The sequence below is a fragment of the Grammomys surdaster genome, unplaced genomic scaffold (assembly GCF_004785775.1).
Source record: "Grammomys surdaster isolate TR1022 unplaced genomic scaffold, NIH_TR_1.0 126248, whole genome shotgun sequence".
NCBI classification, from domain to species: Eukaryota; Metazoa; Chordata; class Mammalia; order Rodentia; family Muridae; genus Grammomys; species Grammomys surdaster.
In genome coordinates this window covers 738,096-760,237 of record NW_021621048.1, presented here as the reverse complement: position 1 = coordinate 760,237, position 22,142 = coordinate 738,096, and the positions used below count along the sequence as shown (strand labels likewise).

At 39.0% G+C, this 22,142-nt stretch overlaps 1 protein-coding gene across 2 annotated transcripts; it reads left to right on the top strand.

The window, feature by feature from the left end:
• On the top strand, positions 1-21,811 carry Morf4l1 (mortality factor 4 like 1). 2 transcript variants are annotated; one of them, XM_028758947.1, is made up of 13 exons: positions 91-180; positions 4,667-4,713; positions 7,518-7,585; positions 10,545-10,661; positions 11,654-11,740; positions 13,982-14,062; positions 15,962-15,987; positions 16,552-16,640; positions 17,364-17,465; positions 18,628-18,716; positions 19,145-19,317; positions 19,867-19,951; positions 21,087-21,811. In XM_028758947.1, the coding sequence occupies exons 1-13, from the start codon at positions 141-143 to the stop codon at positions 21,169-21,171; spliced, it is 1,089 nt and encodes a 362-aa protein (XP_028614780.1). In that variant the 5' UTR covers positions 91-140; the 3' UTR covers positions 21,172-21,811. The 2 variants fall into 2 exon arrangements, with proteins under 2 accessions (XP_028614779.1, XP_028614780.1); XM_028758946.1 differs by lacking the exon at positions 10,545-10,661 and having other exon boundaries at positions 1-180.
• The last annotated feature ends 331 nt before the right edge of the window (positions 21,812-22,142 follow it).

The window sequence follows — 22,142 nt, the reverse complement described above, 5'->3', positions numbered from 1 at the left end:
GACGGCGCTGGCAAATCGCGCCCAGGATGTAGAGCTGGCTGTTCCCGACGGCGCGTCTGACGCTAAATTGGGTGGGGTAGAGAGTAGGGGGCGGTAGTCGGGGGTGGTGGGAGAAGGAGGAGGCGGCGAATCACTTATAAATGGCGCCCAAGCAGGACCCGAAGCCTAAATTCCAGGAGGGTGAGTGTACAGCTTTGGGGAAAGGCACCTAACGGTGCAGGGGAGGGAGGCTGACTCAGGGAGGTTGAGGTTTGGGGGTCGGGGTCGGCGCGGCTCGCGGCCTGGGGAAACTGGGCCTTGCTTTGTGAGGGGGAAGGCGCATTGCGGAGGGTAGTTTCAGTGTCATCTGGCGACAGTGTTTCGTGGCGCGGAAGCGAGCCTCCGGCACAGGCAGGGCCGAGCGAGCCCGGTGCGTGTGGCAAAGCCCTGGCACTTGTTTGTTTTTCTGAGAGCGGAGAAAGTCTATTGTAGGGAGGTGCCCGGCGGGCAAGCGATGGCGACGGTTAGAAAGTGATGTGGCGTGGGGGAGGGGAGCAGCGGCAGCCCATCCCTGCGCTTAACTGTCAGCCGCGAGTCGCGCGGGCGACTGTGGGCTGAAGGTTCGAGGCTGTTGGACAAACCGGGGCTATCTCAGCGTTCTGTGAAGTTCTACTGTTGGAAGACGGGTAGTGGGCTGTGCGCCCCGCGGCGGGAGAACTGCGTTGTAAAATGGCCGCGGCAAGATGGCCGTGCCATCATGGCTGCCGGCGTCTCGCCGCTACACGCAGCTTCGGGCCAGATGGAGCGCCCCCTGGCATGCTGATCTAGCGCAGACGAGTTCCTCCTCTTGCCTCTGAGTGATGGGTGGGGACAGAAAAAAACGGGAGCCGCCCGAGCGAGTTCCTAGGCTTGCTGTTGCCTGAGGGCATCGTTTTGCTGTTTTTTTGGAGGGGTGCTCCGGGGCCCTTTAAGTACTACTCTGTGTGCTCTGCACAGCGGTTGCTCTTGAAAACAATATTCAGTTCCTCCTTAGGGCGTTTCCGTTTAGAGGTCCTTGGCCTCGTCTTTTTTAAATACAGTTGTTGCTTGACTGGTTGTAGTAGTATTCGATTAATGGTAATTTGAAAGCTAACGCTTATTAGTTGACTTTGAGAACAGTGTTGCTGATCAACGGTACTTCCGGTGGAAAGCAGTTACTCAGTTGTCAAACACATCTGTCGAGGTGGTTTACTGGTCTACTAAAGGGAATAGAACTATATAAAAAGGAACACCTTAAACTTTTTACTGCTAGCTGTGGCCGTATGTGCTTGTTATCATACATGCTGAGTCCAGACGCTTTCGTGACCCCTGTTTGAGGATGTTTAACCATTAACGTGCCAGGCTTTAGTCTCAAGCTCCAAATCGGAATATAACTAGTCGATGTACATAAGGGATAGTCCAGGGGTATTTTGGTGCGGCCTCTTAATATTTTTCTACCATTTTGAGAAGTGTGGCCGTTCATTATTTGCTAGGTGTTTTTTTGACGAATTTTTTCTTTTTTCTTTTTTTTTCTTTCTTTCTTTTTTTTCCAGAGCTGAGGACTGAACCCAGGGCCTTGCGCTTGCTAGGCAAGTGCTCTACCACTGAGCTAAATCCCCAACCCCTGTGGCTAGGTGTTTTTGAGAATTTTTTTTGGGGGGGGGGCAAGTCTTGGTATGTAGCCTCCAGCTACTATGTTGATCTTCCTGTCTCAGTCTTCAGAGTGCAGCAGTAAATCTTGTTTGCTGTATCCTATAAGTTCTCTTAAAATTTTTAATTATGATACTTAAAATAGTTTGAGGGGCTGGAGAGACCAAGTACTTCTAGCTTGGAACCCTAGCAAGCTGTATTTTAAGTTTGTTTACTTCCGGATGTGGTGGTGCATGCGTTAATCCAAACACTCACGAGGCAAGGGCAGGCGGTTCTCTGGGTTTGAGCCATCCTAAGCTACTTAGAGCTTTTTAGGACATGCAGAACTATACAGATAAACTCTTGTGTATGGGGTGGAGTCTGTTGCTCTGTACCCAGCAGGGGTTGAGAGGGGGTGGAGACCTGTGCAGGTAGGTGAGTTACAGTTAAAGTCTCAAAAAATAGTGTGAAGAGTTAGTTAGCTACTGAGGAAGACACTGATCTGGCTGGCACTCACTTGTAGAAAGATGGTGTACACTGTAGTTTTTTTTTTTCCTACTAAACAGTTGGTTTCCTTTATAATTCGATGATTTATATATCAAAGCGTGCCAAGAGGCTCATGGGCTTAGTCCTTGCTGATGTTAGAAACTAGAAATCAGGAATGGTTGTTTTGAAAGAAACACTTTCTAAAGGAGACAGTGACGAGGTGAGATGGATAAAGGGAAACCAGAAAGATGGTGCTGGTGTAGTTGGAGAATAGTAGGAACAAAGGCTAGGTTATGAAAGCTTGGTAAATCCAGCTGTGGATTCCAGGAGTAGCTGGGTGTGACACACATCTAAAATTCTGTCCTCCATTAGAGAAGCAGAGGCAGGAGGCTGACCAGCCCGGGGGTATATAAGATGACCCTGTCTCAGGAAATAAAACAAACCCAAAAAAGTCCAAGCTGAAATATATGGCTATCTTTTTAAAATTGTGTGAAAGATACGTTTGGTCGCCACCTTGGCTTATTCCTAGGGCCCACATGGTGGAGGTAAAGAACTGTTGCCCACAAGTTGTCATCTGACCTCTGCATATTTACAGTGGCATGTATACATACACTTATTCCCCTTCCCACAGTAGATTAAAAACCCAGAGAACATCTAGCAAGGAAACATTGTTAATGGGATTATTTTGAAATTTTTGTAGACTTTTGATAGTGAAAGGTGGTAAATACTCATTTTGTGTCTCTGTGTATGCATATGTGTGTGTGTGAATATCCTTAGAAGGCAGCATTGGATTTCCAGGAAGGAACTGGGGCTGCTAGGAATGGAACTGTTTCTCAGCCCTCTGTAGGGGTGTTCTTAAATCATTAGTCAGCCCAGGGCAAGATTTTTGTCATTTGAGACTAGAGTGGATCTGAGGGTGGAAAACTGCCTTTGTAATCTTTCCTTTCCACTTGTTAGACCGATGTACACTGATTTACAAAAGGTATGTTTCAGAGTAGCTTGAAAGATACCTGGCGTGAAATCAGTAATCACAGATCTGATTTTAGTGCTTCTGTTTAATAGTAGAATGTTTTGCACATTTATTTGGGTCTTACCTCTGGACTGTTGGAAAAGAGAGTCTGGTCAGTTATCCATCTTTCTTCAAGGTGGGCCTAGGTTTAGTAAGTCTAAACAGTTGAGTGGTACAAGATCTTAAAACAGTATGATGTTGCCAGGCAGTGGTGGCGCATGCCTTTAATCCCAGCACTTGGGAGGCAGAGGCAGGCGGATTTCTGAGTTCGAGGCCAGCCTGGTCTACAGAGTGAGTTCCAGGACAGCCAGGGCTATACAGAGAAACCCTGTCTCGAAAAACCAAAAAAAACCCAGTCTGATGTTAAAGTTACTGGACCTTATTTTAGAAGTCTAACAGTAGAGGTCTCTGGTGACGCTTAGAAAAAAATAATTGTTTCAAAAACCACTCCAGGGCCTAAGGATGAGTTTGAAGAGTGCTCCCATAGTATGCACGAATCATTAGATGTGGAGTCATTAGATTTGGTAGTAGGCCTGCAATCCCAGGAGGTGGGCAGGATCAGCATCTGTTTCCCTTCTACTTTAACATGTTCATTTTATGTTCCATGGGTAGTGAACACATAAATCACTACATATAAGTGCAGAAAAGGATTCAAACATTTAATTGCCTGTGTGTCCCTTATTAATGTGAAGTGCTTACCACACAACAGAGCCAGCAAATAGATGCTTTAAGGGACACATTTAAGAGTGAGGAAGGGGTCTAACCATGAAACCTTGGCTGCACTATGTTGAACAGACCAGCCTTGATCTCTAGAGATCTACCTGCCTCTGTCTGCCTCCGAGTGCTGGGATTAAAGTTGTGTGCCACCATAGCAGGCCCATAATATATATTTTTATATCTTATAATATACTTTTTAATGTAGTTTTTAAGCATAAGGCTAGTAGATTAGGGGCTGGAGAGATGGCTCAGCGGTTAAGAGCACTGACTGCTCTTCCAGAGGTCTTGAGTTCAATTCCCAGTAACCACATGGTGGCTCACAACTATCTGTAATGGGATCTGATGCCCTCTTCTGGTATGTCTGAAGACAGCTACAGTGAACTCATATACATAAAATAAATAATTCTTTAATAAAAAAAAGACTGGTAAATTTTATAGTCACATACCTGACCTGTTGGATACTTCAGTTTCTTGAAATGTGTAAAAAGCAAGTGAAATGGACTGGAAATGTGTGAGATAAAACTTCTGCTATCATCATGTAGGATCTAAGTCCATAAATCACCTGCCAAATTTGGTGAGTACAGATGGCTTCAAGTCTCAACTTTAGCCAGATTTTATTTGGATTTGCCAGTGCTGATGACATATAAGTTGGTTGTTGTTGAACTTGGATACTAAGGATATGGTAAAGTTTGTTCTGAAGTGTTCACGTGTAGTTATAGTCTTACCTGTTTTTCCTAGTTTTGCTGGGATTATTATCAAGTGTAATCACATCTTTCTGTATGGCAAAGGACTCAAAATTAACCTGGCCTTTTCCCCGCTCTTTTCCAGGCGAGCGAGTGCTGTGCTTTCATGGGCCTCTTCTTTATGAAGCAAAGGTATGGAACCTGTTTTCTTTTGAGAAGGTGGCCAAAAATGTTGGCTAGATCAGACTTCTTAGTATCAAATTACAGTATTTTCTTAATTGATATGTAAAAGGTATTTCATTTTTTTCATAGGTTCATAAATCTTCCAGTCTCATTTTGAGTTATTTTACTGCTTGCTTGCTTGGTGATGGATGGAGAAAGTTCAGACTTTCCTACTCTTCTGACTTTTCTAAACTTAGTAAAAAGCCTTTTGGTTGGAAATAGCATTTAAGTGATAGGTGAAGGTTTGTTGGTTATAACAAATAGCATTTTATAGTTAATAACTTCAGCAAAAAATAATATTGTATGTTTGTAAGCACTTGTACAGACAGGTGTGTGTGTCACCTCATGAGTAGAGGTTAGAGGACAACCTCCAGTGTTAGTCTCCTCTTACTGCCTTTGAGTCCTTCTCTTTGTTGTCCTTATATGCCTATCTGACCTTCAGATTTCCTGTGATTTTATTAACTTCCATCTCGGAGTAGGAGTGGCAGGGTTATAATGAGTTTAGAGGAAGCATATGAGTTCTACTTAAATGCAAGCACCATTATCCACTGAGCCATTTCCTCAGTGTGAGTGAGCCTATGTCTCCGTCTCCATCTCTTTATGTCTGTCTGGTTTTGAGACTTGAGTTTTACACTTGCTCAAGCTGAGATGGTTGTCATCTACATTTAACTTCCTGTTTGTTAATTTGAAAGATAAAGTTAGAATCCTGAGTAAACAAGGCTCTTTTTTTCTGTTTCATCAAGTGCTCTTATATTAAGCTTTAAATTTAGCCAGAGATGCCTGATGGTAGTAGCTCACACCTTCAATTCCAACAGGTGGATATCTGAGTCCCAGCCTGGTCTACAGAGTGGGTTCCTGGACAGCCATGGCTATATGGAGAAAGCCTGTCTCAAAACAAATACCTCAGATAACAGAAAAATGCATTTATTTTTATTTTAATTAAAAATGTTTGTAACGCTCAGGGATTAAACCTAGGGTTTTGCATATGGCTTTTTTCAGGGGTGGCTTGGAAGAGGGCTACCATTGCAGTTACATCCACGTGCCCTGTACAACAAACATTTTACTGTCTAAAATTATTTTTACTATTTTATTTCTGATGACTTTTGGTAGAATTTAGGTTGAGGTATCATTCTAGTAATTGAACCTAGATTTAAATATTCTAGCCATTTTATCTATCACTGAGCTATCCCCAGGACAGAAAACTCAAGTTTCCCTGGCCGTTTGTTTTTTGAGACAGTATCTTGCTATAGAGCTAGCTGAGTTTGTTCCTCAGTCGATGGGTAGTTCAGACTTCAAATCATATTCTGACTTCCTAAAGTCTGAGATTACAGACATTTCTTTTTTATTTTTTTAAAACATTATTTTTGTGACAAGTGTTCACTTTATAGCTGTAGCTGTCCTAGAACACACACTCTTTAGACCAGGATGTCTCGAACCTCTGCCTCCTCAGGGCTGGGATTAATTTTAAAGGTGTGCCTTGCCAGACATTTAAGAATTGAACATGAAGGCAGCTTGAGTACTTGCCTACCATTGAGGCACTGAGTTCAATTCTCAATACTATCACCACTGCCTCTGAACACAATAAAACAGAAAAACACCCCACACATGTAATCTGAATGCTGACACAGGCCTATAGCGAGGCTACTTGGGAAATTGAGACAGAGAAATTACTTGGGGTACAAAGTTAAGGGTGGCCTGGGCAGCTTAGTGAGACCAGAAAATCTTACAAAGTAGTAAGCAAGGAAGGGGACAAGGCTCAGTGGCAAAGCAGTTTCCATGAATGAAGCACTGGCTCAGTCCCTAGTATAGAAAAGCAAAAGCCTATCATATTCATATTCATTCTCTCTCTTCCCTCCCTCCCTCTCTTCCCTCCCTCCCTCCTTCCCCCCCTCCCTCCCTCCCTCCCTCCCCCCCCCCCTCTCTCTCTCTCTGTGCCTGCTGGCCGAGCTCATTCTCGATCTCTGTTGCACGTGCTCTCTATTGAGCTCATGTACGCACACGCACAATGTGTGTGTGTATAACGTTTAGAAACAATTTTATAATTGTATAAAATACTAAAAATGATGTTGACTCCTGGTGTTTGGAATGTATAGGTGTTTGTTTATAACTGGGAGTCCTGTTGATGATCCTGTATGGTTTCCATTGTTGTACAGACTTTCAGCAATCTCTGAACTGGCTGTTTTTCTTTGGCAGCAAAATACTCTGGTGAATATTTTAATGGTAATTGGAGTAAACTATTGTTTGGTTTGCCTATAGTGACCACTCTTAAATCCAGTCAGATAACCACTTGTCATAGTGACTTTCCTATAATAATTTGTTTTGTTTGGCTACATTTAATAGTACTTTTAAAGCTAATTTTAAAAAGTCAGCATAGTGTCATTCATAGACTGGGAATTTTCTTTTTCTTTTTTTTTTTTTTTAATATTCTTAGCTGGAGTTTGCAAAACAAAAATGGCTTTCAAATTTCTTGACCTTGGATAGCAAATCTAGCCTATTGATTTATAGTAACTCCTTATTAACACTTTGTATTTATTTTTAAATTGCAGTTTTGTAACTTTATACAGAAAGGTGTGCTTAGCACTAGTTTATAAAATCAAAATGGCTAACAACTCTCAGTTCTTAAACGTGCTCTGAAAGTTTTACACTATCAAGTATTTCAAGATTTAATTCTTCATAGTAAAAAGAGCAAATCTGTCAGTAGGATGCAAATTTGCTTTTGTCTAAGAAGTGGTAAGATTATGTGTATACCAAAGACGTATTCTTTTTTATTTCAGTGTGTAAAGGTTGCCATAAAGGACAAACAAGTGAAGTACTTTATCCATTACAGTGGTTGGAATAAAAAGTGAGTATTAGATTTTTAAAAGCATTTTGTCTACTGCTGTAACATGCGTTGAAGCAAGGAGGAGTCATTTTTAATATGATGAAACTATCAGAACTCAGCCTTTTTAAATATATACTTGATTCTTGGGAATATTTCTTATTATTTTGTAATAGACAGTGGTTATACTTGACCAACTATCTTGGTTCAATTATGAGTGGATGCATATTTTAGGATAGCATGAGGGGTTTTTTTGGCCTGAGCACAAACCAAATGACTTACCTTCCTCATGCATAGTTAAACTCAAAAATTGTTGTAGAAAAGGGGGAAGTGTTTTCGAAATGAATTTATAAACCCATTTTATGAAGTTTTAAAACATGGTGCTATTAACAGAAAGTAGATTCATGTGGTTCAGCATGAAATTCTTATTTATAGAATTTAACTTTCTAATGGCTGTTGGAGCTCTTTGTCAGTAGTGTTCTCTTTGGGACCCAAAAGTAACAGCAAAAAGTAACTAATAGCCTTTTTGGTGTCTAGAATTGAGTGGCTTACTAATTTTACTAGGAGAATTTTATATCATTTTTATTATTGCTCTTTTATACTTCAGGGATGGAATTGAAGAAACTAGCCACTCAGGAATTACTTTCTGAAAACTCATAATGCTTAATGCTTTGTCTTACTTGACATCCAGAGTCTGGTACTACTTTACATGAGAGCAAATGCCAACTGTTAGGATGGTTGGTACTCTTGATGGAGAGACGGTTTTTTTGTGCTGTTGTTTCATTTTTCCTGTTAAGTTTACTACTGGCCCTGTAACTTTGGTGTAAATTACATTTTAGAGTTCTTATCTGAGTAGCCAGCCAGTCAATTGAGTTCATTTGTTAAAATAGGCTAATGCTTTTAGATGAGAAATAACTGAACTTCTAACTTAATTAGTATAATTATAGAATGGCCACGATTCAAAATACATGAAAGCATATTCTGATAACTTTTGTGAACAATGAATTTCTAATAATAGTAGTAGGTAATGTCAATATTTCAGAATGATGCCAGCCTTAAATCTATTAAGAAATTGGGAACTGGATATGCTGGCACATGCCTTTAATCCCAGCACTCGGGAGATAGAAGCAGGCCAATATCTTGAGTTTCAGACTAGCCAGAACTACATAGTGAGACCCTGTCTTAAAAAAATAAAAGCTATAAGATTTGATTTTTAATTTGATTATAATATCTAGGAAACTGACTTCTATGTTATGGCTTCTAGAGTATCTCCATATTAAAAAACTGAATTTCCATCTTCAATAGTTTATGAGGTTTATATTTGTTGATATTTTGCTAATATCCAGATAAAATAATAGATTCTTTCCTTTAGGAAGTAGAATGTCTTTATGCATATTAGAGATGGCAGAGTTAAAAGTCCATATAAAGTATGAAAGGAAAGCAGAGAGCACACTTATGGGCAGGGCCTACTACCCCTTTCCTTGCACACCTCAGCTTAGAGTTTTACTTTAGTCACTGAATACAGCCTTCATACTTCACTCTTGTATGTTAGGTATTTTGTATAAAATTATACATGGATGTATACAATATACACGCTATGTATATACATATACATACATTATAATATACATTGTATTATATATATCCATGTAATTATCTGTACGTTAGTTAACTTTTTTTATTGCCGTAAGTTATGAAAACTAAAGCCACCAGTTTTCTAGTTTTACTTTTTCAAAAAGTTTTCCTTTGTTGGATTGTGGCTCATGACAAAAATAAGTGGTAGTGTTATTTAGATCTCCTTCTCTGGGAAAATAAGGAGGGGGAAGTGGCTGTAGTAGACATTCTATGACTGTTCTTGTGAGTGATGTTACAGTGTACTGAGCGAAATTAAGATATTATAGGTATCTTTCATAGTTGACTTGCTAAATGTGCCGTTTTAACCTTTGGGAAGTATTTAGAAATGATTTTTCATTTTCCGTTTTTAAGACTGATTCTTGTTTTGTAGCTACTGGAACTTGCAGTAATCTTTCTGCCTCTGAAATGCTAAGATTACAGACTCGTACCACTACATCTAGCTCTAGAGAAAGTTTTAAAACCATTTCAGAGGAGTGTTCTTTAAATGCCTGTGAAGTATATTATGTGTGTATTTAATTTGCCTGTGAGTTTGACTTTTGAGATTAGTCACAACTACTTTGGAAAAAACTGAGAGTTACGTGCTTGATCTATATTTAAAAATTTGAGTGGCCCTTAATTATTTAGTGGAGATTCTCAGAATGAAGATTTGTTTTGTTTGTTTGTTTGTTTCAGTTTCATCAAGGATTTTTAGCTCTTTGCTTATAAAGTAATTGGATATTGGTCCAAATGCTTTAGATGTGGTTTATATCTGAGGGAGACAGAGTTTCTAAGGTTTTAAGGTTTAAAAGCAGTTAAAAGTTAACACCTTTTGATTTGGGGAGAATGGGAATATAATTTGTTTTTAAAAAAGATCTTCATTGATGGGGGTGGAGTTGAGAGGTAGAGATCTTTCTTGCCCAGCATGCATGGAGCCCGGTACACCCCACCCCTATCCCCAAGAAAATGGAAGAAAAAAAGATGGTTTGTAGAGCACTTTTATTCATTTATTTAGAAACAGGTGTCTTAATATGTAGCCCTGGCTGGTCTAGAGCTTGGTGTATAGACCAGGCTGCCCTGGAATTCATATCTACCTATTTATACTTCTAGGGTGCCTTGTTGTAGGACACCTTTTAAATACTCTGGTACAGCAAAATCCCCAATTGTAAACCGGAATATTTTTAACATTAGTTTAAATTCACTTTAAAAATCACAGCTACTAAGATATTTCTAAATTTTCAAAAAAAAAACTTACCAGAATTTGTTGACACAGACATTAAAATATTCCATTTGTAAATGAATCTTGATAAAGCTTAAGCTAAATTCTGCACATAGTTACTGAGATTACTTTGTACTATGCTGTCTGTATCAGAAGTGCTGTGAGGCCCAGGCGCTCTGAAAAATCTTTGAAGACACGTGAGGATATTGTAGCCCTTTTTCCTGTTCCTGAAGGAGCTCCCTCAGTACACCACCCCCTCCTGACCTCTAGGTAAATGCATGTTTTAAAGTTTTCTTTAGGAAATCATGTTGAGGAATGTTTTTTTAAATTTATTAATTTTCCTTTTGGCTATACTCTATAAGAGGTCAGAGATGGGAATCATTAAGTAAAAAATTACTTCAAGTATACACTTGATGGTGTCACTAATGGAGCTCCATCAGCAGGAGAAAAGATTAATTTTGCTCAAAAGTTAGTTTGCTTCAAAACTTCAGTATTCCACCAGAAAGTTTTGTTTTCCTATACACGGCAGCAAAAGCTTGTTTTGTGAGAAGCCAGATAAACATATTAGCTTTTAGAAAGCCTCCAGTCACCCTTGGAAGTTGGAATGCTTTCTTTGAAAGTGAACAGTAGGGTATCTGAAAAAAATGATTCTAAGCCTTTAATGTACAGACTTAGTCGAGTCATCTAGGCGGTGAGTATTGTGGAGTTTATTATGTGTTCTCTACGCACCTTTAACGTGTGTGAGCTGTGTAACAAGACAGTGCTATAATTCTGAAAGGGTAATGACCGAGAGACTCTAAGTGACTTATTTTTAGACCATTTAAAAATGATAGGAATAATCTACATAGTTTATATTTGGAATGCTACTTCTCAGTAGAACACACTTTGCTTAGGTTTTTCTTAGAATGGATTTGCAGTGCCAGCTTATCAAATTATTTTAGAAAAAAGCATGGTTTGTGGATTCCTGTAGTTACAGAATTTGGAATACTGAGACAGGAGGATTACCATGAATTCAAGGCCAAGTCGGGATTCATTAAAAAGGGTCTCAAAAAACTAGGGTTGACAAGATTGCTCAGTGGGTAAAACTACTATCTACCAAGGGTGAAGACCTAAGTTGGATTCCCGTGACCTACAGTGAAAGAATTGACTCTGGCCTCTGCACATACAAATTAATAAATGTCAAAAGAATAAAATTAAAACATGTTCTTTCAGGGAATTCCATTAAAAATGTACTTCAGTGCTATTTTAACTTGTCGTTTCAGTTGGGATGAATGGGTGCCAGAAAGCAGAGTACTCAAATACGTGGACACCAATTTGCAGAAACAGCGAGAACTTCAAAAGGCCAATCAGTAAGTTTGATTTGAAAAATGAATTTTGAGTGTACATGGGAAGAACAGAATGGGGTCATGTTGGCACCTCCCTCTACTTTGGGTAAAATGATTCTTGGTACTTGTTAGTTCCAGTGTTAAAGCTTGATTACAAGTAATTACATATTTTCTGAGTAAAAAGTATTCTGTCATTTTTGAGTCTGTCTTCTAGCAGAAAAAGTGTTGTAAATTATAGCTGCAAACTCATATCTTTTTTAACTGCTTCTTAGGTGCTGGAGAAGGCACAGTTAACTGATGGAGAAACAAAAAGGAAGTGGAAAAAATTTCCACTTATTAATACCTCTGAAAACACATTGAGAAAAAGGGACCCAGAAAAGTTATCTAAAGAGTAGCTATTCCATTTGATTTTTACAGTATTTAAAGATTAAAATTACAACATGGAATAAAAAGAAAATATTGGAACTGCTAGTGAATTCCCAACCAGGCATACCACTGAAGTTTTCAGTTTCTAAGATCATATTTTAGTCAATTTGTACTACATTGACTTTAATAAACTTTTAATTCATTTCATTCATCCATGTGGGCATGGGTTTGCCATGATAAGATTGTAGAGATTAGAGACAAGTTTTTCTTTCTTAAATGTGGTTCCAGGTATTGACCTCTGGTCAGTGGGCTTGGTAGCATTTTAGTTAAACTTGGACCTCTTGGGCCAGCTCTCTTCTGTAGGCCTTAAACATTAATTTTGATATTTGTTTATTTTATATGTATGAGTATTTTGGCTTTTATTTATATATGGGCACTACATGTGTACCTGGTGCCTGAGGAAGCCAGAAGAGGGAATCAGATCCCCTGGAGTTACAGGTGGCTGTGGGCCACCATGTGGGTGCCAGGAATTAAACTCAGGCCTTCTACAAGAAAAAGGGGTGCTCTAAACTTCTAAGCTATCTTCCCTATCTTTTTTTTGTGTGTGTGTGTGCATGTATGCACACCAGTGGATGGCATCAGATCCCATGAGATTACAGTCATACATAGTTGTGGTCAGCCATGTAGGTCCTGGGAATTGAATTCAGGATCTCTGGAAGAGTAGCCCCAGTATTCTTAGCTGGAGAGAAGCTCTTTTTTTTTTTTTTTTTTTTTTTTTTTTAACTAAAACAGCTGACCATTTTATTTTCATGTTTCCCAATGTAAGTGAAAACAGCCCCTTCTGTATCACTTCTTCCTCTCTGTTATGAAGGAAGGTCCTGGCCATGCGTCTAGTAAGCACTCAGGCTCAGCACCAAGATCTGGTCAAACAGCACAATACAAAACGATGAAGAGCGAGCACTTCTGCTCTTATCTGTCTGGCCGGGTCATGCTGGGCCGTGTGGGCACCATCATCGGGCGGGCGGGGGGTCTCATCATGGGAGGAGGCCCGGGCATCATGGGCATGTGGCCTCCCATGGGCGGTCTCATCCCAGGAGCTGGTCCCACAGGCATCATCCCAGGAGGAGGAGGGCCCATCATTGGCGTCATGGGAGGGCCTCCCATGTGGGGTGCAGGCATCATGCCAGGCCGAGGAGGACCCGGGAGACTGGGGGGAGGCGGGATCATGGCCCCTGCAGGTGGAGGAACAGAACGGAGCCGGAGGGATCTTTCCTTGTTGAAATGCAGCCGTTGTCTTGTCAATCAGGCTCTGGGCCTGCTCTTCCATCCATTTCTGGTAATAGTCTTTCACATTCTCTTTGTGTTTCCGACCACTGCAGTGTGTCTTCCTCACAGATGGGGAATTGTGGGTAAGATAATGTATCACAGTAGTCACAGTAAAACTTAGGCATGATGCTCACAGGCCGTTGGCTACCCGGGTCCCCACCGCCAGAAACTCTGGAGAGAAGTTCTAATTTCACACTTTCTATGAGGACTCTCATTTTATAAAACATTTTAACTCTTAGTTTGTAATAGAGTTAATCTGTACAACATAGACAATTTGGAACATTCTGAAAGTTCACTAATACTAACAGCAGATAGGCTTTTAAATTTTTTCTGAGACAGGGTGTCACTGTACAAGTCTTACTGGCTGGGAACTTACTAAGTAAGTAGACCAGGCTGGCCTAGACATCACAGGCATCCACCTACTTCTGCTTCCAAAGTGTTGGGATTAAGTGTTTGCCACCATACCTGGCTGGGAAGCTCAGTTTAATACAAATTGTAGATGGAATCGAGCAGGCACAATTTGGTTTTTCTTACTTAAGTACTTACGATGACTTTCTGACGTTATTTTTGAAGGGAACAATATGCAGAGGGCAAGATGAGAGGGGCTGCTCCAGGGAAGAAGGCATCTGGTCTGCAGCAGAAAAATGTTGAAGTGTAAGATTTTCTTTGCTTAAATATTGCATACTACTTATCATAATACATATTTTGTCTCTAAAGGAAGCTTTTAAAAGTGTCAGTGAAATTCTTGATTCTCAGATATCAGGTTATTAAAGTAATAATGTAAAATGAACATTGCCTACTTTACTTTCCTTAGCTTCTTCCTTTGCACTAAAATATATGTAATATTAAAATATATTTAGTGTGTAGTCAGTGGTGATAAATCCTTTTACAGTTCTCATTTTTGAAGTAAAATCTGTATACACATACAGTATTTTATAAAGGTAGTAATGAATTATCAGGCAGTTTTGAGATAATCATTTTGGCAAAGATTACTTTCTCAGCAGTAAAATGAAAGTGAGAAAGAAAAGTATAATTTGTTAACTCTGGGTTGTAAGGCTTCTTGGGTAACCATAATATGAAAGTAATGTACACACACTATCTCTAAAGGTTATGTACCTGAAAGTGACTATAGAAAGATGACCGACAACATGATCTTAGATATTAGTAATCCAAAAACATAGCCCACAACTATCATTTAAGGATAAGTTTTATGTTCATGGATATAAGGCCATTCAGTGGAACATGGGCCACCTACCAGTGGCCATACCCCCTAAGGAATGATCTTAAGTATTAGTAATACAAAAGCATAGGCTTGTAACTATTATTGAAAGGTAAGTTTTCTGTTCATGGATGAAGGGCTATTCAATAAGCTAGAAACTGCCAGTGTCTTCTCAACTAAGGGGTAGGATCTCATGGGCTCCTGTTCAGTCCACGCTGTCCTCTTTTTTTTTTTTTTTTGTTTTGTTTTGTTTTGTTTTTTGAGACAGGGTTTCTCTGTGTAGTTCTGGCTGTCCTGGAACTCACTCTGTAGACCAGGCTGGCCTTGAACTCAGAAATCCGCCTGTCTCTGCCTCCCAAGTGCTGGGATTAAAGGCATGCGCCACTACCGCCCGGCTGAATTTTGTCTTATATAGGTAACTCAAATAAACAGCCATGTCATGTACGGAAGTCAGGATTTCATAGTACACTTTCCCTATCCTGCTTTTACATTTGTTCCACACCCTCTAGAGCCCAGGTCCTCTGGAAAAACACCCAGTGTTCTTAATGACAGAATCATCTCTCCAGTTGCCTAGAATATGGTTTTTAACAGTTCATAGTTTGACTATATATAATCATAAGTTTTAGAACTAGAATATAGAACACTAGCAATTTATTGTATGAATCCTACTGTACACTTGAGGAACTAGCTTGCATATATGTTATGTTTAATAAGATAGAATAAGCACGACTGCTCAGGAATCCTTACTGGGAGGAGCCATTAGAATGAGTAGTTTTAGATTAGTTGAGCAGTGGTTCTCATTTTATGGTACAGAGATTGTATATAAAGGATTAAGGATGAGAACTGGAACCTTTTGGTTCCCATGAATCATTAGCATGTATATGCAGGTGAAGAAGTTCTTGATTTAAAGACTAGCTTTGTGTTCAAGAGATCTGCCTCCCTCTGCTTTGCAATGTTGGGGTTAAAGGTGTATGCACCACCACACCTAGCCTTTTGTTGTTGTTAAAATTATTTTTTTTCAACTTTTAAATTGATGTGTATATGTGGCTGTGTGTCACAAGTGTGCAGGTTCCACAGGGACAGGTGGATCTGAGTTCAAGTCCATCCTGGTCTATATAGTAAGTTTCAGGAAGCAAGAGCTACATAATGATACTTTGTCTCAATAGTAATAATAATAATAATATAAATCTAAAAATCTAGATTAATGTTTTGGGAAGCACACTTAAGATATAGTCACTGATAATTTTGGTGGGCCATTTTTCTCTGAATTTACCACTCAAAAAAGAGTTGGAACAGTTTTTATGGGAGTAATTTTTATTTACCTCTCTTTCCAGGAAAACAAAAAAGAACAAGCAGAAAAGTAAGTATAACCTTTCTTAAAATTGGCCTATTTGTAATATTTAGATTGTGAGTTCACTATATGAAACTGACAGTATGTGTTTCATTGACTTCAATTAGAGGTCTCACAGTAGTAGTGTTTGTAGATAAGGTTTTAATCTTTTGATCTCCTGTAAGATGTAGTTGTTTTTGCCTATCTGCTTTAATCTTAATGATTCTCTTAGGAAGATAGCATTTTAAATATGTTGTTAAATGTTTCCTAAGTAAAGTTACATAAGTTCCTTTTTTAGAGATATGATTCTATAAGTTGAATATGAAATATTTTAAATGGGGAATGAGAACTTAGACACTCTTTACATTAGGAAATTTGTTAGTTGCTGGGCGGTGGTGGCTCACGCCTTTAATCCCAGCACTTGGGAGGCAGAGGCAGGCGGATTTCTGAGTTCGAGGCCAGCCTGGTCTACAGAGTGAGTTCCAGGACAGCCAGGGTTACACAGAGAAACCCTGTCTCGAAACACCAAAAAAAAAAAAAAGGAAATTTGTTAGTTAACAAATACCACCTCCGCCCTTCATACTCATTTTGTAGCACCTGGAAATGGAGATGGTGGCAGTACCAGTGAGACACCTCAGCCTCCTAGGAAGAAGAGAGCCCGGGTAGATCCTACTGTTGAAAATGTGAGTCTTCTTTTCCTCTGGCAGGCTGTCCTAAAGGCTCTGGTGAGCCTTCTCCTTTACTTCTCCACTCCCTTCCCTTCCAATATTTGTGTTTGAGACAGGATTTTGTTTTGTGGTTTTGGCTAGTCTAGTGCCTCAATTTTCCAAATGCTGGGGTTACTTATACATGCAACCAAAGTCCAGAGGCAGGTTCTGGTCTAGTAACTTAAAAAAGAAAAATCTTTAAATGAAGATAGCCATGTTAGCTGTACCTATTGGTGCATGCTTTTAATCCCAGGACTCGAGAGGCAAAGACAGGCAAATCTTGTGAGTTTGAGGCCAGCCTTGTCTACATAGTGAGTTCCAGGACAGCCAAAGCTACATACATAGTAAGACCATGTCTGAGGGAGAGGAGGGGGCCGGGGCGTGGAGTGTAAAGAGAAAAGGTCATGTTTAGAATCACCGTTTGAATATCAAGAGTAAATGTGAAGATGCTGTCAAGCTGTATCAATTCAGAATATTCTATTTCCAGAAGAGGAAAAAATGCACTAAGGGCAGTTATAACTCAAGACCATAATTTTTTTCCTGGCTGTATGATTTCATGTATTGGCTCATGATTCCCTACCGCCACCTCAGTGGCATTTCCTCCTTTTAGCTCCTTCAAGGAATTAGTGTATACCTAGTATCTTAAAGATCAAAAGAGAAGCAAGAAAAGTTTGCTATACCTTTGCTTTTCTTACTTAGGAGGAAACATTCATGAACAGAGTTGAAGTTAAAGTGAAGATTCCTGAAGAGCTGAAACCATGGCTTGTTGATGACTGGGACTTGATCACCAGACAAAAGCAGGTAACCTGAGAATGACACAGGTGTGGTGTCTTTGGCAAAAAGAAAAAAGGCTCCAAGTTTTATGATGAAATAGTCTAATCTAGTTTTATAGATCTTTTATTTTTGCCAGTATATATGTATGTGCATGGCATGCCTGTGTGCAGTGCCTGTGGAGGGCATTGGAGCTGGAGTTGTAGATGTTTGTTAGCCACCGAGTGGGGTGTTGGAAATTGAAACTTGGGTTCTAATACTCTTAATTACTGAGCTATCTCTCCGTGTTCCCTTATAATTTTGATTAAGAAAATTGGAGGATACTGGAGCCAGAACTCTCCCAAAAAACTAATAGACAGAGATACATGCATTTTCCGTCTTAATGTTGTTGGTATTAGAGCATTTATACATATCCTGATAATGGAATATAGTAGAAAGCATATGACATTGCCTTCAATTGATGCTGAATGTAATTAAGATCCTAGGTTTAATTGATCAGAATGTTGTGAAAAAAAAAAAATTCCCTCTGGGAGAGATGCAGACAAACTGACCTTGCCCTAAGATAGAATGAATGCCAGCAGCAGAACAGCTTACCAAACCAGTGAGGTTTGAGGGTTTATAGAGAAGTGTGAGCAATTCAAAAGTAGGTGTACCACTGAAAAGCCCACCCCTAAGTAAACCATGACTCTGCAAAGCTGCTTGTGAATGTTGCATCCTTGAAGCTCCATTTTAGGTGTTTGGGGGGAACCTCTGGATCTTTCAAATGTCAGCCTTCTGGGTCTTGTTTACTTATTACTTAGTCTTGGGAGCCTCTCTCCTCCCCTTTAAAGGGACATGTTCAAAATCTAAAGAAACTATTTTCACTGCAATCCAGAAAAACATGACTGTTAACTAAGAGTTGGGTTCTCTTAAGTCCAGATTTAGAAACTTGAGACAAACTATTTAAATTGACAAATGACAGATGCAGTGGGAATAATGGGGGTGAAAATAATAGTTGTTAAAGATTCATGAAATTTGAGATCCATAGATGTAGTTGGACATTGGCTGCCATTTTTTGGTTGTATTATACAATTACATCTCCCTGCGTAGTATTTGTAGTCTTGAACCCATTTATCAGACTTTCCGTGCCTCATCTACTTACTTTGGAAGGAATATAATTCTTATAAACATTTTATTGAAATTTTTCCCCTAGCTTTTTTATCTTCCTGCCAAGAAGAATGTGGATTCCATTTTGGAGGATTATGCAAATTATAAGAAGTCTCGAGGAAATACAGATAATAAGTAAGAATGCACCCTTTTGGGGTATACACAAAGTACTTTAAGTCTTGTTTTAGGTATAACTGAAGGTGTGCTGTAGCTTCACAATCATTAAAAGTTTTACTGTTTTGAGGCTGGGTAGTGGTGGTGGTATGTGCCTTTAATCTCAGTGCTCTAGAGGCAAAGGTAGGAGGATTTCTATGAGTTTGAGGCTAGCCTGGTATACAGAATGAGTTTTAAGACAGCCAAGGTTACACAAAGAAACCTTGTCTTGAACCTCACCTCCATTCCGTACCCCAAAACTTTTATTTTGAAAGCATAAATGCCTTCTTATTTTTCTATAATTTTGAAATTGATTTTAATTGTTAAAAAATGTCTTAGCTGTAGTTCCTTACCTTTACATTACTCAAAAAGGAAATATTTTGAAAGTAATGTCTTTGTCCTTTTATCAGGGAGTATGCTGTTAATGAGGTTGTGGCAGGGATAAAGGAGTACTTCAATGTAATGCTGGGCACTCAGCTACTCTACAAATTTGAGAGACCACAGTATGCTGAAATTCTCGCCGATCATCCAGATGCACCCATGTCCCAGGTGTATGGAGCACCCCATTTACTGAGATTATTCGGTAATAAGACTTAAAAGAAAAGTGATTTTTCTCTTTTTCCCCCCCTCTTTTGAGCCTTTAAATAGTTTCTGGTCTTTACTAAATGACTAAGAGGTAAAGTAACTGAAATGTGATTGTCTCAGTTAAATACCAAACCTCTTTTTTGAAAAACAATTCTGAAAAATCATTAAGACTGGGGAGATAGCTCAGTTTATAAAATCCAAGTGCAAGGATCCCCCCATTCTCCAAACCCACATAGAAAAAAAGCTGGATGTAGTTTACACACTTGTGACCCAGTACTGGGGAGGCAGAGGGGGGCCATTCTGGATTCTCACTGGCTACTTTGACCTAGTTGGTGAACCCCAGTCTAGTGAGAGAGGGACTGTCATTTTTTTTAAAAAGGTAGATGGCACTTAAAGACACATTCAAAGTTTTTTATTTTTTTAGCTTATAAGACACAAGCCATTTAGTTTACGGAACCAGTGACAGCTCACTTACTTTGTGCATACATAGTTAATATGTGTTATAGTGCTACTTTGAATGTAACTAACTTAATTCTTTGTTAAATAGTGCGAATTGGAGCGATGTTGGCCTATACGCCTCTAGATGAGAAAAGCCTTGCTTTATTACTGAACTATCTACATGATTTCCTCAAGTAAGTTTAATTGAAATTACAAACAGTTGGGATAGTTACTTAGTGTGAAAAGATAGATTAACGTGATAATTACTAAAATAATGTATTTGTACAGATGTCAGTAAGGCAATAAAACTATAAATAGCATATTTGGGAATCTTACAGATGGAGAGTAAACATGTAAATGCTCTGGGAAATGATGGAGTGACTAAGCCTCCAAGCTATTAAGACAGTGAAAACATTGTAGTTTTATTGCATTAGAAAGTAGAAAGATTAAATTGGTCAGCGCAGGGAGGTAAAAAAAAAAAAAAAAAAAAAGGTCCTAGGAGACATTGAAATAGCAGTGATGTTTAAGGAGCCTCATGCCTGTGAAAATTGAGGCAAGATATTTGTAAGTTTTAAGGCCAGATTACGCTATACTCTTGAGTTGAAGCCTGTTTGAAAAATAATGCCCAGTGATACAATAGAAATACAAGTTAACAGTAGTTAACTTATCACATTAGTTGAGTTTAAAAGATTGAAATGGTGAAGATGTTGGAGGGCATTATTATACTAGGGAAGAACTTAAAAAAACCTAGCAGCTTTTGAGAATGGTAGGATTTTCCAAATAAACTAACAAGGATACTATGAATCAAAGAAACTAGCTATAGCGGTATGCAGTATTCTGATTCTTGTTTAGAGAAAAACATTTCAATTTGAAAAGGACTGGGACTTCCAGAATATGGATCATAGCTCCTGTGGATTACTTCTTGGACTTGGTATTGGAGGAAGGATTGGAGTGTTTGATTGTTTATGGCCCTTTTTCTACAGTAGTAAATACTTCCTTGAGACTCCAGTTTTGTTGACAATATAGAAATGAACTACTGTTTCACATTTTGCCATGTTGGTAGACAACCTTGTACTTAACAGTCTTTAAAAAGCTAAAGAAAATGAATATTATTCTTGTAGGGTAGTGCTCCTCTATAGTAGGATAGCCGTTTGCAGATTCCCTCCGGTTAAAGACAACTGCCTTTGGTTTAATAGAGGATAGCTTGAGGTGCATTTTGTCTTATGTAATCTCACTAGATTGTATTCTAGTGATACGGTTTTTTGGGGGGAGGCAGTGATCTCTTATTAGTACCTCATTTCCATAATGAATTAACAATTTTCTTTTTAGGTACCTGGCAAAGAATTCTGCAACTTTGTTCAGTGCCAGTGATTATGAAGTGGCTCCTCCCGAGTACCATCGGAAAGCCGTGTGAGGGGCGTGCTCTCTCTCACTCGTGCTTGGATCTCTGTAAACAGTTTGGTTCTTAGTCCTTCTCTTGTACAAATGATGTACTTTGAAGACCGTTAGTGTATAACAGAGTTGATGTTTGTTTTCTGTTTGATTTTAAACAGAGAAAATAAAAGGAGTAACCGCTCCTTTTTTCTTTCTTTTTTTCATTTCAAAGTTTCTACCAGTGTATCAGTGATGGACAACAGAGAGACATGCTGTAGAGTGTTTGCCTAGTTGACAAAGCTGCTTTTGAATGCTGGTGGTTCTGTTCCTTTGACACTACGCACTTTTATAATATGTGTTAATGCTCTATGACAAAATGCTCTGATTCCTAGTGCCAAAGGTTCACTTCAGTGTATATAACTGAACACTCATCCATCTGTGCTCTTTTTTTTTTTTAATGGTGCTTAAAGAGCCCATCTTTTGCAAGTCATCCATGTTGTTCCTTAGGCATTTTATCTTTGCTCAACTGTTAAAGAATGGTGGCTTGTTTTCATGGTTTTTGTATTTGTGTCTAATGCACGTTTTAACATGATAGACGCAATGCATCGTGTAGCTACAGTTTTATGGAAAAGTAGAAGTTGTTTTTCAGATCTTCAATAAATTTTTTCTTTAAATTTCAAGAGATTGTGTGGCCGTGTTATCAAGACCTTGGCACATTGTATATTGTGATTAGAAGTTGATTGCTTAGGAAACTGGTTATTTATCTAGTTGTTTATGGAATGGCAAGCTTACTTGGAAGTGGAGTAAACTACTGGTTGTAGGAATTTGTCATCCTGAGTCCTAGCCAAAAAGCTAGATGTCCACATGGTAGTAGTACCCTTCTTTATTCAGATTCTTGGTAGTTTTGAGCATTGGGGCATTTAAAAAAAAAAAAAAACTGTGTAAAAATTGTTGTTAGTGTTGTTTAGGCGTTTCTGTGATAAATGAGCTAAAAATCAGTATGAAATCTGC

What these genes read in the sequence shown, in the direction of transcription:
- Morf4l1 (XM_028758947.1), top strand. Translation starts at nt 141, where the DNA reads ATGGCGCCCAAGCAGGACCCGAAGCCTAAATTCCAGGAGG. An exon ending in TAGATCCTACTGTTGAAAAT is followed by an intron (nt 16,641 to 17,363) that starts GTGAGTCTTCTT and finishes TTTCTTACTTAG; the next exon opens with GAGGAAACATTCATGAACAG. An exon ending in CGAGGAAATACAGATAATAA is followed by an intron (nt 18,717 to 19,144) that starts GTAAGAATGCAC and finishes TCCTTTTATCAG; the next exon opens with GGAGTATGCTGTTAATGAGG.